This window comes from Alligator sinensis, unplaced genomic scaffold (genome assembly GCF_000455745.1).
Source record: "Alligator sinensis unplaced genomic scaffold, ASM45574v1 scaffold293_3, whole genome shotgun sequence".
Lineage (NCBI taxonomy): Eukaryota > Metazoa > Chordata > Crocodylia > Alligatoridae > Alligator > Alligator sinensis.
Genome location: NW_005842604.1, coordinates 889789 through 906293, shown reverse-complemented (window position 1 = coordinate 906293; position 16505 = coordinate 889789). Strand labels below are relative to the sequence as shown.

General features: G+C 46.3%; 1 protein-coding gene across 8 annotated transcripts in view; it reads right to left on the bottom strand.

Moving 5' to 3' along the window:
- The window catches only part of LOC102371683 (protein transport protein Sec16B), a 52979-nt gene extending 37209 nt beyond the window's left edge, over window positions 1-15770 (bottom strand). For 6 of the 8 annotated variants that reach the window (XR_003096103.1, XM_014524379.2, XM_025214775.1 and 3 more), the window contains exons 1-12: window positions 15652-15763; window positions 14797-14942; window positions 12862-13225; window positions 11546-11652; window positions 9695-9815; window positions 8285-8399; window positions 6923-7070; window positions 5877-6034; window positions 4818-4879; window positions 3467-3602; window positions 2589-2819; window positions 2062-2159 (exon numbers count right to left, since the gene is read on the bottom strand). Coding sequence is in view for 7 of the 8 variants with exons in the window: in XM_014524379.2 (XP_014379865.1) it covers window positions 2062-2159; window positions 2589-2819; window positions 3467-3602; window positions 4818-4879; window positions 5877-6034; window positions 6923-7070; window positions 8285-8399; window positions 9695-9815; window positions 11546-11652; window positions 12862-13160 (1475 nt within the window). In the remaining variant the exon portion in view is untranslated. Of the gene's footprint in view, window positions 1-2061; window positions 2160-2588; window positions 2820-3466; window positions 3603-4817; window positions 4880-5876; window positions 6035-6922; window positions 7071-8284; window positions 8400-9694; window positions 9816-11545; window positions 11653-12861; window positions 13226-14771; window positions 14943-15651 lie in introns of all 8 variants that reach the window. The other 2 variants (XM_014524380.2, XM_014524381.2) reach the window with 2 other exon arrangements.
- Between the last annotated feature and the right edge of the window lie 735 nt (window positions 15771-16505).

Here is a 16505-nt window from a genome sequence, read left to right as displayed (position 1 = left end):
GCCCTGGCCCACCTCCAGGCCAGTCGGGACCCCAGGCCCCTGGCTCTTGGGCGTCCCTCACGGTGGGCCCCCGGCCCTTTTGACTCTCATAGTCCTGGCCCCAGCTTGGGCCAGTCAAGGGTACTCTCTCTTCGGGCTGGGTCTCTCTAGCCCCTCACTCACATCCTCGGGCCTCACTGTGCCACGATTCCCTTTCTCCTAGGGGCAACCACAGCACCATGCCCTGTACTCATTCATGCTCTCGGGGTCCACCCTCTCTGGGCCGCTCACAACACTGGCCCTCTGGATCCCCCCCCAACAAACACAAGGGTAACCCACTTGGTGGTGGTGGGAGCTAGGGGTTAAGGCGCCCCGACCCACCTTTCACGGGGGTGATAACTGGCCTGGCATTTCCTGGGGGCTCCTGCGCCACTGAGAGCCTCACCAGACCACCCACTCCCAGCAGGGTGCAGTTTCAGGTCATGCCCAGGACCAGAAGCCTCCTTACCAACCCCTTGCAGCTCCCCACCCCCTCCTTACCTCCCAGGTGTTCTCAGCAGCCCTCCGGCCAGGCAATGTTGCTGCCTGGCCTCCTGCAGCCAAACTGCCTGGCTCCAAAATGGCTGCCCTAATCAGGCACCTGGAGGCTGCCAGCTCCGGGCCCTTAAAGTGGCAGACACACCCTGTGCTCTGCCACATACCTCCCCCCTTTAATCATCACTGCCCGCTCATACTGGGGTTCCTCATCGCTGCCCCCTCACACTGGGGCTCTGCACCCGCACTGGGGCTCCTCATCACTGCCCCCTCACACTGGGGCTCTGCCCGCTCACACTGGGGCTCTGCCCGCTCACACTGGGGTTCTACGTCGCTTGGGGCTCTACGTCGCTGCCCACCCCGAAGCCATCTTCCCCTCTCAGGCGTGGTCCCCCCGGGACCTTCGGCACCTAGCCCTGGCCCACCTCCAGGCCAGTCGGGACCCCAGGCCCCCGGCTCTTGGGCGTCCCTCGCGGTGGGCCCCCGGCCCTTTTGACTCTCCAAGTCCTGGCCCCAGCTTGGGCCAGTCAAGGGTACTCTCTCCTTCGGGCTGGGTCTAGCCCCTCATTCTATCCCCTCAGGCTTCCCCACACTGCTATCCCCTCTCCACCGGGACAACCGCAGCACCACGCCCCCATCACTCTCCGCGGGCTCATCACATCCTCACTGGGGGGTTCTCACCACTGCCCCATCTCTGGGGCCTCATCACCGCCCCCTTCCTGGGGCTGGGGTCCCTGCACCCCGCACGCAACCCACCGGTTGCACCTCATCACCGCCCCCTCTCTGGGCCTGATCACCGCCCCCTCTCTGGGGCGTCTCTCCACTCCCCCCTCTCTTGGGGCCGCCCCCTCACTGGGGCCGGGGTCTATACCCCCCGTACGCAACCCACTGGTTGCAAGTGGCAGGCACACACGGTGCACTGCCACACCCCCGATAACCCTCCACACGTGCAGCAGCTAGTCAAGGAATTAGTGTCTAAGATGCTGCTTCTCTTCCTCCTTTAAGACTGGATTTTATGAGGTGCCAGATTACAGCATTTTTGTGAGTACAGATGTGAGCTACCCCCCACCCAAGCCAAGCCAAGCCACACCAATACAGCGAACTTGCTCCTCTTTATCCAATCAGCCCAATATGGTCACGCTCCCCTTATCTCACAGCCCTCTCTCCATGCCCAGATTGTCTTACCAGCTGATCAGCACAGGCCATGTTATTTTCATTCACATTGCTGGGGTGTTTCAGGTTACTCCATCCCACATCTCAGAACCTCTAGGAGTAGCTTCCCCTTGCTTCCTAGCCACCAGATTGGTTTTTCTTGCCAAGCTGGAGGCATGCATGCCTGAGGAGACTAGCCAGATCTGTACAGGTTCCCCCGCATGCCTATTCAGCTGACTGACAAAGTAACGGAGCATGAAGGGCTTGACTAGAACCTGTGCATTGTTTTTGCTTTGTAGCATGGCTACCATGAAAGCAATGAGTGACACCTCAATGGCTAGCTGTGCCCAGCAAAACCAGTCGCCTGAAAGTTGCCCTCTGGCCACTCCTACCCACCCAGTCAGCACCCAGCTGTAAGTCCGTGAGTCCATCTTGCTTGACAGAAACAGGGCATGACCCCACAGCTGGTTTCTCATGGCCCAGTCCAAAGCTTCCTGCAGCCAAAATAATAATAAAAAAATCATCTTATTACCATCTGTTATTATTTCACTCTTCTACAGCTATGAAGGAAATGCCCAATTCCATGCCTAGTTTGGGACCAACAGCTCTGGCTCCCCAGCCTGACTTCTCTGGAGATTTTTGGGTTGAAGCTTGTCTTGCTAGGAGATCTCTGCATCTACGGCAGGCTGGTCTCATGTGAAATGAATTGTTTTTCCTGCAGATGTGATTCTTCATCCCAGACACTGAGCTAGCTCAGGCCTGAGAGAGCTATGTAATTCAACCCCCCCCAGCCCCCATCAACTACAGATAGAGGTTAATGGACTTGGAAAGTCAAAGGGAAACTCAGCCACTTCTCTCCAAACAGGGCAATGCTGGGGGGGTTGCTGGCTGAAGAGGCACTGAAATGTACATCAGCCACTTACCTTCTTCCTGCCATAGTAAAGGAGCTTGGTGAACTTCTCCACTATCTGCTCTGGAGTATCCATGTTGGGTGGGATCTCCCCAGTGAGGAGATCTGGTGTTCCAGAGCCATATGATGGCCACTCATCATCTGTCAAGTTGATCAGGTTGGCCGCTGGGTTTTGCCTTCTGTACTTCTCCAAGCGCTTGCAGTCTTGCATCAGAAGCTCAGCTGTGTCTGAGCCTACCATGGACTACAAAGAGACAGGGAAGAATACATGATTTGCCATATCAAACCAGGCCAATGACCTATCCAGTCTGGTATCTAGAACAAGACTGAATATTTCAAGTGATTCCTTTTGGACCTTCCACTCATCATCAGTTTTCCCCTTCCATTGCTGGCTTTTATGATTTTTATCCTGCCAGCTGTCACCAGTGAGTCTCTTTTAACCGCTTATATGTACTGTTAGTGGAAAATGGTCGTGGCAACTAGTTGTCAATAAGTAAAATTCAAATGCTGGTGATTTTACTGGTGTATTTTTTTTCTAATGACCCAGGGCAGACCCCCTGCAGATTAGGTCTGAATAATTATTCACCTTTTCAGTATAAATCTAGCTCCTAAACCAAGCTGACAGCACCCCTGTAAGTGGTGCTGTTGTACAGGAACACTGGTACCCCTTGGTACATGAAGCAACCCTGAACCTGCATTTCTTCTATATACCCAGTATTTTGGGCAACAAGACTGAGAGAGTGTGATGCATTTAAGATTCCATATTAGCAATACTTGGTTGCTTCACACTTACACTAAGGACCCTCACTACAAGCTCTCCATAACAGAATCAAAGGGACTCAAAAGCTTTGGTACATCTCTATAACAGCACCTTGCAGTGCAGACACGTACCCCATTCTGACGGCAAAGCAGGATCAAGAGTTTCCAAAGCAGGGCTGAATCTCTGCCTCTCTGAGTTGTCAGGTCACAGCTCATGGCCACTCTGTGTTGGCAAAATGTCATCACATCCACCTTGTGCAAATCTTCCCTGCAGAAACAATCATAGAAGCAAAAGGGTGGGGGATGTCAGCAAGTATAGAAGACGGCATCCCCAGGGACATCAAGGAGGAATCTGTGAATCATGTGGAGGACTCCAGAGGCTCAAGGGGGCAGGAGGTGGGAAAAAAAAGCTCTTCATATGCAAATCAATAACAACTGTACCCATATGCAAGGCTCACAAAACATAAGAGCATGGGACTGGAAGGTACGTCTTGGGTCATCAAGTCCAGTTTTCTGCACCCTCAGGTATCTTTGTAATAAATAGGTGTCCCAAGGGCTCCACAGGAACATCTGCTCCAGCCACTCTTACACACCTCATACACAAAGCACCCCATAACAACGCAAAGATAGCAGCTGGTTATTCTTATTCCCATTTTGCAGATGGCTCAACTAGAATGATTCACAATATATCTGAAATCCCTTCTTAGTGCCCTTAGGATATTTTTACCTGATTAATCTGTAAACAGAGAATGTCAAATATACTTAGAATTGTTGGGTTCTAGCAATCCTAATGCTGGTCTGGTGTCTCCTTCTGTTGTCCTACTACCTTCTGATCTTCAGTTTTCTACCCAACTTCTATACTTCCTCAGTTCTCCTTTTGTAATTTCATCGCTCTCCTTCCTTTAAACAGGATGTTTCCTCTCTCATTTGCTTTGCCCATGAGCTACTAAATGCCATATCAAGGTAACCAATGTAAAAGAGAACACATTTAATGTATCAAAAGGGAAACACCCACCAGGCTTTCATTTACGTGACCTCAACTTCTAAGGGCCTCAAAATCAGGCCTTAGTACTTCATAGCTTAAGAGCTTGCCAGGACTGAATATTCTGGTTGTATAGACCACTGATTGTACAAAGATTCTGGATGTCCCAGGAGACCATCCTAAAACCAGGTTTGCTGAGACATAACTACAAAATAGTACCAAAAACCTTAAATCCCTAGTTTAGAACTTTACAAATGAGCCTTATCTCTAAAATAAGCGTAACAAAAAAACCTGGATCTAAATACTTCAAATCTATTCAGTCTTTGAAATTTGAATCAAAATGCCCTGGCTAGGGATCAACTCCAATTCTTTAAGTAATTATACTACTCAGATGGTAAAGCTGGTACAAAATACTACAGCACAGCCTGAAAGGAGGCTGTTTCTAGGCAGCAAGAAATAGAGAGAAGGATGGTTTACTATGCCCCTTTGATGACTTTGTACCTGACCAGAGGCCCAGGGAAAGCTTGCAGTTCCTCTTGCTCTCTTGTGTTATCAAGGATGACCTAGAAAACAAGAGCAGATTCAGTGACTGGTTTCTTCCTGCCTGGTTAAAGCTCCATCTGAACAATCAGAAAGCTGAGATGCTTCAGCAAATGGCCTGACAATCTGGGTAAAAGTCCTCTGGGTAACTTTAGCAAATCCATATTGTTACAGAGCAGATGCACTAAGATATTGTGTTGGTTAGATGGTGAACTTTAAGAAGCAATTGGCATTTGGGTCATATACTTCTTGCCTTTGGAAGAAAGAAGACACAGTTTAATGTTTATAGCAGGAAGGAAACAGGCTGACTTTATGAAGAGCAACCTTCCAGTTAGGAGTACAGTCTACTTGAGGCACTTGTTTGGAATCCCACACCACACCCACCAAGCCCCTCACAATCATCAATGTATTTCTCCTTTCTACAATTTCAGAAAGGGCTAGCATACCCATTTTGCAGCTGAGAAATGGAGGCACAGAGCAGCTAAGTAAAGGTGACAAGGAAGTCTGTGCCAAAGTCAGGACTAGAACCAAAATCCCCCAAGTCCAAGGGAGGCTAGTGTCACAACCAGCAGGCCATCCTTTCCCCCAGTCACTCCCCCACCTCTCCTAAGAAGACAGCTGTAACTCCAAAACATCTCATCAGAACAGACCAGCCATCTGAAATCTATGTCTATGAAATCTGGTATAAGAGCCAGTCAAAGTGACTCCTGCAGGACTTGAATGATGGTAATAAACTAATAAAAACAACCTGTATCATACTCAAGAAACGGTAAGAACTAGAATGGCCTGAGCCCAAAGTAAGATCCCTTCCACTGTGTCAAGATTCCCTACCTGCAGAGCAGAGCTCAGCCAGAGCTTTGGGTGGGGGCAGGGAGCTGCAAAGTATATAGCTTTATTTGAAGTTTCACAGTGAAAGAGGCTGTGTGGGTATGGTACATGAGGCTCTGAGGATTAATGGGGCTGTGTGGATTAATGGGAAAGTAGTTAGTCTCCATCTGAGGGGCTCAGCTGATTGCTTACCTCCAGGCTGTGCAGTTCCACAAGGGCAGGCTGCCCCTCAGCTGGGAAATTAGGGCACACTCGGACCAGGTGGCCCCCTGCTCCAAAGCACACTGGCACATGAGGGAGTGAATACTTGAGGGGTGCCACATGGTGCAGGGTGGCCAATGAGGCCTCCTCTAAAAATTAAACATAGACACAGGCCAAAATCAGCTCCCTGGTTTTCACTCAGCACTGTTCATATTTGCAGAGAGAGGGAGGGAAAGCACCCAACTTTCTGTTCCAGGGATGGCATCACTGAATTCTCCACAAATGACAAGGAGCCAGTGCCACAGGATCGCAGGTCTCTCCTGGGCCTTCTGACATATTTGCATAGTAGTGGGTCCAGTGTTGCCAGAGACAAGAATTATTGTATTTGTATGGTAACTTTAACTCTTGCATGGCCCTTGCAAAAGTAACCCCAAAGTGCTATAATTCAGGAAGATCCAAAGAGCATTTGCACTTGAAAAAAAAATTCAAGAAGTTTCCACTTCTAGATAACTTTAAATGGTCTCTGTATCAACCCTCATGTGCACAGACTCACTCAGAAGCTCCTTACGCAGGTGACTCTACTTCTAAAAGCAAGGACATGGCAACAGAGGCCAGTGACACTAAAACAGAATTCAACTGACACAGCAAAGTTCTAAGAGGTGACGGTGATCAAAATAGCTCTGTTAAGGCAACGTGATCATCTATTAAAGACAAAGAGAATACATACACGTATCCTTAATTTTTGCAATGTATGATATTTTTCTGTTGACTATAATTATTCCATTTTTCAAATGTGGCAACATGGAAACAGGTTCTATATGTCCATCCATAGACAAACCCTCAGTAGGTGGCCAATAAACAGCATCACTCTTCACATTCCAAGCTCCTCAAATAAAGGCCGCTCATCCCCCTCTGAATCTTTTTAGTTTCATGAGCAAGGGCAATAGCATATCCTGAACTTGTCCCGTCTCTCTAACTAGAGCTCCTGCATAATCCTGGCCTCACCTGAGGTCTTTGGTGGTTTCGTGGTTACCCACCTGTATGAACTGGACTCCAAGCTTCAGATGGAGCGGGGTCATACTGATTGGAAGAGTCAAAAATGTACTGACTGAGTTCATAACTGCTGGAGCTGAGGCCAGATTCCTTGTACCGCTGGAGCAGACTGGGCTCACCAGTGCTTGAGAGCTAAGAGAATAGACAAGCCAAGATGACACAAACAAAGTGAAACGGAAAAGGGTAGGAGATAAAGGAAGGTAGAAGTGAAGACAGGGAAGATGGGAAAACATGAAATGTGGTATAAATTAAATTAAACCAGTTTGCAAGTATGTAGTGAGTGTGCCACATCTTTCACCAAAATTGGAATTGAAAAAATTGCTTTAGAGCTAACAGCAAAAGCCTCCACTGCTTGCACTATAGAGCTATCCTCTCAGGCTGAGGCACAACTACCTCATCTGTATGGTGGATCTGGCACAGAGGGAGACAGGCAGCATGCACCACTGCTGAGGATAACGATGCTTTCCCTCTGATAATATCAAGAAGTTTAGAGTCCAAGACAGTTTCAGTTTGTACCCTGGTCATTCCCAAAAGTTTTGCTAAATGCAATTCAGCTCTTTGGCTGGCATAATTCAACAGAGCTCCACTGACTTTCGTGGAGCTATGCCAATTTAACACAGCTGTGGATCTATGCTACTACCTCAAACAGACATGATGTGAGCACCCCAGTGTGGCCACCAACTGGAGAGCAGGAACCAAAAGAGCATTTTCTATCAGGAAAAAATTGCCCTGGAGGGAGTTGTTCACAAAACACAGTAAATCTGGACAGGGTCTCCTCTCTGTAGTCTGGATAAGCAGTGCTGTGCCACATGCAGAGCTTCCATCTACCTACCCTGGTAACAGAGTGCTACGCTGCTGGGCAGCAACCTGGGGAAGATATGTGAGGTAAGCAGAGGAAAATGGATACCCTAGAAGAACCAAGGGTGAAATAACCCAATAAGATCAGCCTTTCAACCAATATCAGGCACAGCAAGGGAGGCTTCTGTATTCAGATGCCTGTGAAGTATAAGTGAAAGCCCAGCAGGAGATTTTATAATCACAACAGTAATAACCAAGGCTCTGCATGAAAGTCTCAAAGTACTGTACAAACAGTACTGAACTAGCCTTCAAAATAACCCTGTAAGACAAGGACGTAATGTTTTCCCCACTTTGCAGACTGCAAAACTGAGGCACTAGGCAGCATAGGGATTTGCTTGAGGTCAAATAAAAAGGTTGACGGAAGCACCAGGGATAAGGCCCAGGTCTCCCGATTGCCTGGCTTCTACACAACTACACAATGTTCCTCCTGCCTGTGGATGAACTAACAGATCTCCCAAACCTCCCAGTCATCACTCTCAGGTGGTTACCTCATGTGGCTGGATGCTGGCCTCCTCCAAGGAGCTCCTTTGGGGTGCCTCCCCAGTCCACTCCTGCCTGGAGCTAGAGATGTAACTCTCCTCATAGGAATCAAAGTTCTTTGATCTATGGAAGGGAACCGAGTGAAGACCCAACATGAAGGCAGAGACCATAAATCACTGCAAGTCGATAGAATCCACTGCAAATCAGCTCAGTGCCAATGCCATAAAGTGTCAGTACTGGCAGCTCCCCACAATGCGTAAAATATTGGACAGTGGCATGTATATGAGTTCTAGACAAAGACACAAGTAATAAGAAGAAACAGGACAAGTCTCTGCAACTTCTGGAGTAGATTCTGGCTCCTGCCAAATAGACCAGGGTTGTAGCATTGCACCCAACCTGCTATATCCCAGTGAGATGAAAAGTGACTTTAAAGTAAAAAGGGTCATGTTTCTAAAGATATTTAGTGCCCTGTCTGCTTTATAAACCACTGATAGGTTTTGAAAAAAACTTGTCTGTAAGCCTCAGACCCCTTCGAGCTGCAACCATGCAGGCCACACCATCGAAACTTAACTCATCATCATCATCATCATCATCACATTGATTTCCTTAGTGGCTTTTTTTTTTTTTTTTTTTTTTTTTTTTTTTTTGGGCAGGCAGACACAGTACTTCTCCAATACAGTTTATAATCTAGGAGACTGAGCTAAAAGTCATGATATCAATGGGAGTTTTTCTGTTGACTTCAATAGAGACTGGCTCAGAGTCTAAGGGCTGCATTAATCCTAGCTGCACAGCCCACCTGTGATTCTTTACTCCCTGGGCACACTGGCATGAGACAGGTATAACTTAGCTGGTTGAAATTCAGGGTGGGGCATCATTACTGTTTCCAGGGAGCTCTGCACAGGGGCTTCATGAGGAATGAGTATTCCTGTTTGCAGGGAACTCTGAGATCTGCAGCTAGAATGTGCAGTAGAAGCACATGTGTTGCAAGCATTAGAATTAATCCAGAAATTCTTCCCATCAGCTCAACTTTGCAGCTGAAGTGCTGTTCTGTTATTCCCCACATGCTAACCTGCTCCACACACTTTCTACCCAACCCTGGGGATAAGAGCAGCTCCAGTGTAGCAACTGGGGTTAGTGAACCTACCTGTACAGTATTCCTATATACCTCTTAGCCAGTTTTTCAGCATGGTTAACTGAAGCAATAGGAGGCTACCCTGTTTACAGTGTTGTTATCACATGGAATGTGGACTCCAGGTCCATTTGTTTCTACACCTCTTTGTTCTGCACAGCATCCAGAGCCCTCCTGATCTACAGAGGTGTAAAGACAATGTTCCATAGATTCCGCTAACTGCTAAATAGGATTGGGGGGGCAAAGTTTGTGCACATTTGACAGGCATTCCCTTTCTAATCCTCCTTACCTGTACTGTCTTGCATCCGTTTGCACAAATGGGCTGTTGGCCTGGTCATGACCAAAGTCTCTGCTATAGCTCTGATCCAAGTAATCTGCCTGTCTGCCATAAGGATCTCCTTGACTTGGATCTGCATACTCAGGAGAAAACAATAGTGAAGCTGTAGCATTTCTTCTTCAGTGCAATTAGCATTAGTTAGATTAAAAGAGAGACAACAATGAGTCACAGGCACTGATCAGGATTTGCTATTCATAATTCATTGTCTCTAAATTATTCTGGTTTGTTATGTGAAGATAAATCAGAAGATACATCATAGCTCTATGTCTGTATGCACAATACATGCACATGCACAAGTGTACACACACACACACACACACACACACAGACTTCTTTCTTCCTTCCATCTTTTTATGTCAGAAATATCAAAAGACTAGTAGAATGGGCCTTCTAGCAAAAAAATCAGAATTATCCCATTCCATTTGGGACTGGTGGCGGGTACTCTGGGCTTTGCCTGGTACATCAAACTTAGGGTATGGACAAAAATACATTTCAGCCCCTGGCATGCAGGGTTGTTCCATTCTATCCATAGGGCTTCTTGTAGGTCCAGAAATTTGGCAGTGAGGTAGCAGTGGCAATGTTAATTGCAACAATTCTGGAAGCCATGACAATTAATGCTGGCATTGCTTTCCCGCTGCCAAATTTCCAGACCTGTAGGGAAGCCCACAAGTTGAATGACATGGCTCTGCAGGCCAAATTTGGCCCATGGACTAGAGGTTGAGCACCTATCAGTATAACCCCTTACATGACCCTGCATGTAAAGGCTGCTGCTGACATCACCATTCAACTGCAAGCCCAAGTCAACATGGCATCAAGGGTCCATGACCCAGGGACTGGAAATGTGGGCAGCGAATTGTGCTCTTCAGGAAAGGGAGAATACTTTTGGGTGCCCTGCAGCAAGCCCTTCTGATCAATACAAAAGAGGTGCTTGAGGAGGCAACTGTAGGCCTCACTGGAACATTGGTTGATTTATACTGCTTACACAAAGGCTTTGCTAAAGAATTGGCAAAAGTAGGCCTGACCAGCAAAGTTGATCAATGCATGAACTCCTTATGCAAGCAAAATGTGGCATGTGGGCAAGATGGGAACTCCTGCCAGAAGATGGGAGCAGGAGATGGCTGTAAAAAGTGTAGGATAGTCCTGTGCCTGCATGATAAGACTAGAACAGGAACACCCAGGGCAGGATGTGAAACAAGCCCATGATACAGGACAGTTTGAGACATTCAAAATACAGATGGAATGCAATACATAATTTGTTTTGATCATTATACAAAAGTAGGGTTGGAAAGTATGGGAAATATGTAGCGGCCTAAGGGAACCTGTGTGGTGTTGTGCTGATTATCTTGTCGTACATACAAATGCCTTAACTCCTGTTCTGATGTACTTGTTAAGCCAAAACGTGTTAGGGCTTTGCTTGTAGAAAATAAACATGGCCAAATGTTTGTCGCCAAACCAAACCTGTGGTCATTCTTTAAAACAAGATTGATGCTGGAATCTCTAGGCTGTGACTTTGTCAACACCACAGTTCCTAAGAGGTCAACACTGACAATACATCAGTAACACCCAACAAGGACAATAGCAACAGCAACACTAATCAAATCCAATGACAGAAACAAGCAGTTCTCCTCTTCTAACAGGGCTGGCCACCATGACAAAGAGGCATATGTCTATCAGGCCAGGCACACATCAGACAGGATTAATGCTAAAGGTTTTGCCAGACCAGTGTAACAGCTCATTGAACTACCCAAGCCAGGAATGAACAGCAAGCAGAATAGCCTTAATTCCTATGGAAATATACAATACCTCTGTCATCCTGCACTGCTGGTGGGTGTCTGTAATAATCTCTATAAGAGTAATCTTCCCCAGAGCTTGGTGCTGGGTAGTTCCAGTGTGGATCCTCATGACCTTGCCTGAAATGTAACAAAGAGAGTGATCACTGAGAGTGATAACAAAGAGAGGATAAAAGAATGAGGAACCATCTCAGAACCATGTCAATACTGGGCTGCTGAGGAGCTGCTCCCACTCCCTCAATTCATGGGAATATACAATTCCAGAACTAAAGACGCATGTTACATTATAAGTAGTTCCAGGGTCAGGAGACCAGGAAACAAGCAGGACCTATTCTAAGATGGAAGCTCAAGGATCAAAAGATCAGGTCTTAAGTTTAGTGTTGAATTCACCTCCCCATCTGAGAGATAGACTTTGTTGTGAAAGTAGTTCGATAAAATAAAGACTCAAGTCACAAAGAACCATTGGCCTGAGCAATTTAACTGTATTGAGTGCCTGGCATGATGGTGCCCAGGAGGAAGAACAGATGGATCTTGCTGGGATACTTCGACCCTAGCTGACTTCCTGCCCCTTGGGCAGGGGGCCGGACCCGATGATCTTATGAGGTCCCTTCCAGCCCTAATGTCTATGAAATCTATTAAATCTAGGTATGTGGGCATCTTAGGGAGCTCTTGGGAAAATACAGTCTTTTTCTCCAAAGGTTTGAAGCTACCATGTTCCTCAGGTACCTCAGATCAACCCTTGTACAATTTTCTGGGGAGTTGATTTAGCCCCATGCACATGCACCATTGTCCTTAGCTAAGCATTCCACAAGCTTAGCAGAAAAAGTGTGTAAAGTGGACTATGTAGGCATAACATGAGGACCATAACCTGATCAAATCAAAACCTATCCATGCCATAACATTCAAAGCCATTTCTGCGCAATGAAGGATGTCTCCTTCCCACATTTTATCCTTGTACCCACAGCTGTTCCAGCAGTAAAGTTACCAAGGTTGCCATAATTTTGTGTTATATTAGTGCTTATTGCTCTCCTTAATTTCAAACAAAGAAACCAATGATTTACTCAAACAAATGATTTACTCAAACTTTCAAACAAATTCATTTTTTTTATGACATTGATTTAGAAAATTTTGGTCCCAGTATTAAAAGATTTTGAAAGTTATGCATGACCATAAAAAGAGGATTAGAATGGAAACCAGGATGCAACCATAGGCATAGCAGTGACTACAATTCTTTCTTTAGTAACTGGTTATCCAGGAGGACATGGAAGAATAAAAAACAGAAGAGAACAGTTTGAGCTATATGGTTAGTTCATTTTATTCATACTTTACCTTGAATATGGTCTAGGAGGATAACTACTTTCATAATACTCTGCCCTGGAATCTGGCCTAATCCGGTCCCCTGGCCTCCAAGGATAACTGTAGTGATAGTACTCTTCCCAGGAATCTTGCCATGGTTGAGGCCCTGTTTGTGGGCCTTGTTGTTGATGGTAGTACCTCTCACCATTGGGCCTGGATTGAGGGAGTGATCTGTGGTAGACTTGCCTCCATTGACCCCTGTCCTGGCCCTTCACTGGGGCTACATGCCTCTCCCATGGTTGAGGTGGCCATGGGGGTGTCCAAGGCTCCATCTGGGACTTGCTGTGGAGTCTCTCCCTGGCTTGCCTTCTTTCAGTTCCAAATCTAATTTAGTTTCCTGCAAACAGAAGAGTAAATCCCAAAGCATGTGATTAAATGAGCTCTGAATCACCTCAGGGCAACCTACAAAGTGCACTGCCATTTTTCCAGTGTCATAATATCCATCAGCCTCTCTGTCAATCTACTGCTCTTTGACTCTCTTCAGAGAGCCAGCAGGAAAGCATGGAAAATTGTCCACTCACCAGTGAGAAGCTGGAAATCTTCCTTGGCAAGTGTGGAGGCCTAAAACATGAATTTCTGCAGAATTTTATTTTCCATTTTAGAAAACAAAAAGCTCCCATATTTTTACAGTTTCAATGATTACCTGCCAAGTATAAACTAGGCTAGTGTTGCCTTCCTGAATCTCCAGTCAGCCAGCGGTACCTGGATTGCTGCTAAGTGTTCAGTTTGCAGAACAAGATTAATCAATTTCACTCCTGTAATTCACAATCCAGTGAGAGCAGTAAAACTGTCAAAATCTCATCTGCTTCGAAGAGCTGCTGCTAGAGATGGTTGAGAAACTATGGGTAGCATCAAAAGCAAGAGATAAAGCTATTTCTCAAAAGAATAATTTAAGAAAATAAACAGGAGCAAGAGGGAAACTGAGTAGCTGAACTGCTGCTTTACAGTGGGGTCAAGACACAAGAGTAGAGAAGAGAGAAAGTTCTTCCTGCCTTTCAGTAGCTGAAATGTTTCAAATTAGGCACAGGGTGAGACAAAAGAACTCCATGTGGCCTCCCTAGGCAGCCAGTAGCTGCCAAGCTGTTGTGCTTTCTCATCAGGGCACTGCCCCTGAACATTTTTGGTTGACTATCTTTGACTAGCTGAATTAGTCCTATGGCAAGCAGGTATTTTTCAAGCCTTGGTCAGTGTGCTCTGAGCTGGGAGGGAGAGAAATGAGCCGGCAAATTAGGTCAGCCTCACAGGTGCAAAGCGCTGAGGCAATGTGCTCTCAACCACCCCAAAATACTAAATATGATTCTGGAGTAGGAGGCTCTGGCACATGGGGTCTTCATGGAGACCTCTCCTCCAGCACACTTCTTGAGTCTTTACCAGTTATCTGTTTGCCAGCTAAACTACAACATCACCCAGGCCCTGTAAGGGGAAGATGGACCTTAAATAATTGTCTGTCTTGCAACACCACACCCTCCAGTAGGGGGATTTTGTCTCCCAGGGGTGCATCTACATGTGCATTAATATGCCGTTGCTACAGCACATTAAGTTTAGTACCTCTAATATGAGGTAGTACATAAATGTGCTGTAGCCGGCAATAATGTGCAGTAGCAACAGTGCACAGTCTTTTTGTGATACTTAATGCACAGTAGACTAATTCTACTGTGCATTAGCACATTAACATGGTTTTTGCCATGTAGAGGTGCCCCAGAAGTATCACCAGCTGAGCAGGCAGTCTGACAGCACAATGACTTCTGAGCTATCTTTGCTTCTGCCTGCTTTCCCCCCTATCCCTATCACCTTGCCATGTGCAGCGCAATGCTAAAATTCCCAGCAGAATAAACAACACAGAAGTAGGGCAGTGGAGAAAGGAGCCACCACTGCGTGCTCACTTTATCACAGTGTTCCAGGCCTCACCAGATCCAGAGGTCCCATCCAGAGCAGACAGTTCCTCGAACATTCAGAAACAGCCAAATGTTTGCTAGATATAATCCTCAAGAAATAGGCCCGCCTCACAAAACCAGGATCTAGATCTCCAGGCTGTGCAGATCAGGGTATTTAACCTGTTATGAACAGAAAGACATGCTCACCCTTGTGCAGCCATATAGGGGCTTGGAACAACATCAGCCCTTGCAATCCCCTGAGTGTTAGATCCTATAAGCCTTGCCCTGCTGGTCAGTGCTCCCCTCCCCAAAGTGTGCAGTGACTCTACTCTGCAGCCCCATGATTTGGTGGGCACAGAAGTGAATGTATCCTGCATTCTTAGAAAGGGTAGCACAGAAACTATGCCCCCCCAGAGACTCTTAGAGCTCCTGGTAGGGCACTGCACTTCCAAACTGCTCCTGAAAAAGGACTGAAGCCTCATGGAGTTCAAAAGCCTCCCAGGCTCATGGGTGTGTGGAATCAAGGTTTGATGCTATTTACTTTGAATAAACTGGCTGTCCTCCTCCCACTCCAAAAATTAATCTTCCCCTCTCCCTCATAACCTTAACCAAATTATTCTGGGCTGTCCTCAAGGTGGACATTTACACTGCTTACTACTGTGACTTCAGCCTGAGGCACACCTACACAATACAAAGTATAACCACCCAAGTAAACACCAAACTAGTAAACACACTTATGGGTGAATAAATCTGTTCTAAGTACAGGCCAGTCCACCACCCAGAACTAAGTGAAACAGGTTTAAATGACCATTTCCCAGGGGTTACAGGACAACCAGCACTTGGCAAAAGCAGAGCGAGCAGTGAAATGCCCCTCAGCACATACACACACCTGTTTGAATGAGACCACCGCCAGCAACTCTGCAGACCTGGACTGAGCTCCCCCGGTTCCTGTAAACAGCTGTCAAAGTCCACCTGCCACATCAGCGGAGGCCTGTCTGAACCTCTGCCTGCTCTGGATCAGTGCTGCCAGCTCGCTTCCAGTTCAGGGCCCTCACCAACGTGACTAAGCAGAGCAAAGTGCGGCCCTCACATGCCTCAGGACAAACCCATCTTTTGACTGCTTGCTCAGTGCTGCAAGGGTTTGCTCTCCTGTTTATATTTAGGCTTCCTGAGACATTAAGATCCAGGCAGCCTGGGACATATGGAATTTCAAACTAAAACAGTCAAAGGAAAGAGAAAAACAGACTTCCCAAGTTAACTTGTTAACCAATGAGGATTTTTCCTCTCTTCCTTACAATAGAAGTGGATGATATTTTATTTTGTTTTCACTTTTTCTTTCCACTTGTCTGTTTCACTCGTCTCTCACCAGGAACCCATCGTGCAAGTCCAAAAATAACTAATCTTTTCCTTTTATAACCTAATAACTAGTGGATCTATTCTATTCTATGTATGTTCCTATATATCACCACAATATCTGATCTCAACATGTGGCCAATATGCTGAGATATAAATGGAACAAGCTAATTAAGGTTTCTAGTTTAGTTGGTCTGCAGATGCTTCCTCAGACTGATGAAGGGTATTTGTACCCAAAAGCTTGCAAAGAAGAAATTTTCAAACTATTTGAGTTGGTTTAATAAAATATACCAGATTTACCCAAAGAATCTTGTCTGCCTATGTCCTTAGACCAACATGGCTACAACCTATACCCCTAAATACTCTACTGTAACATTCAAAAGTCTCAGT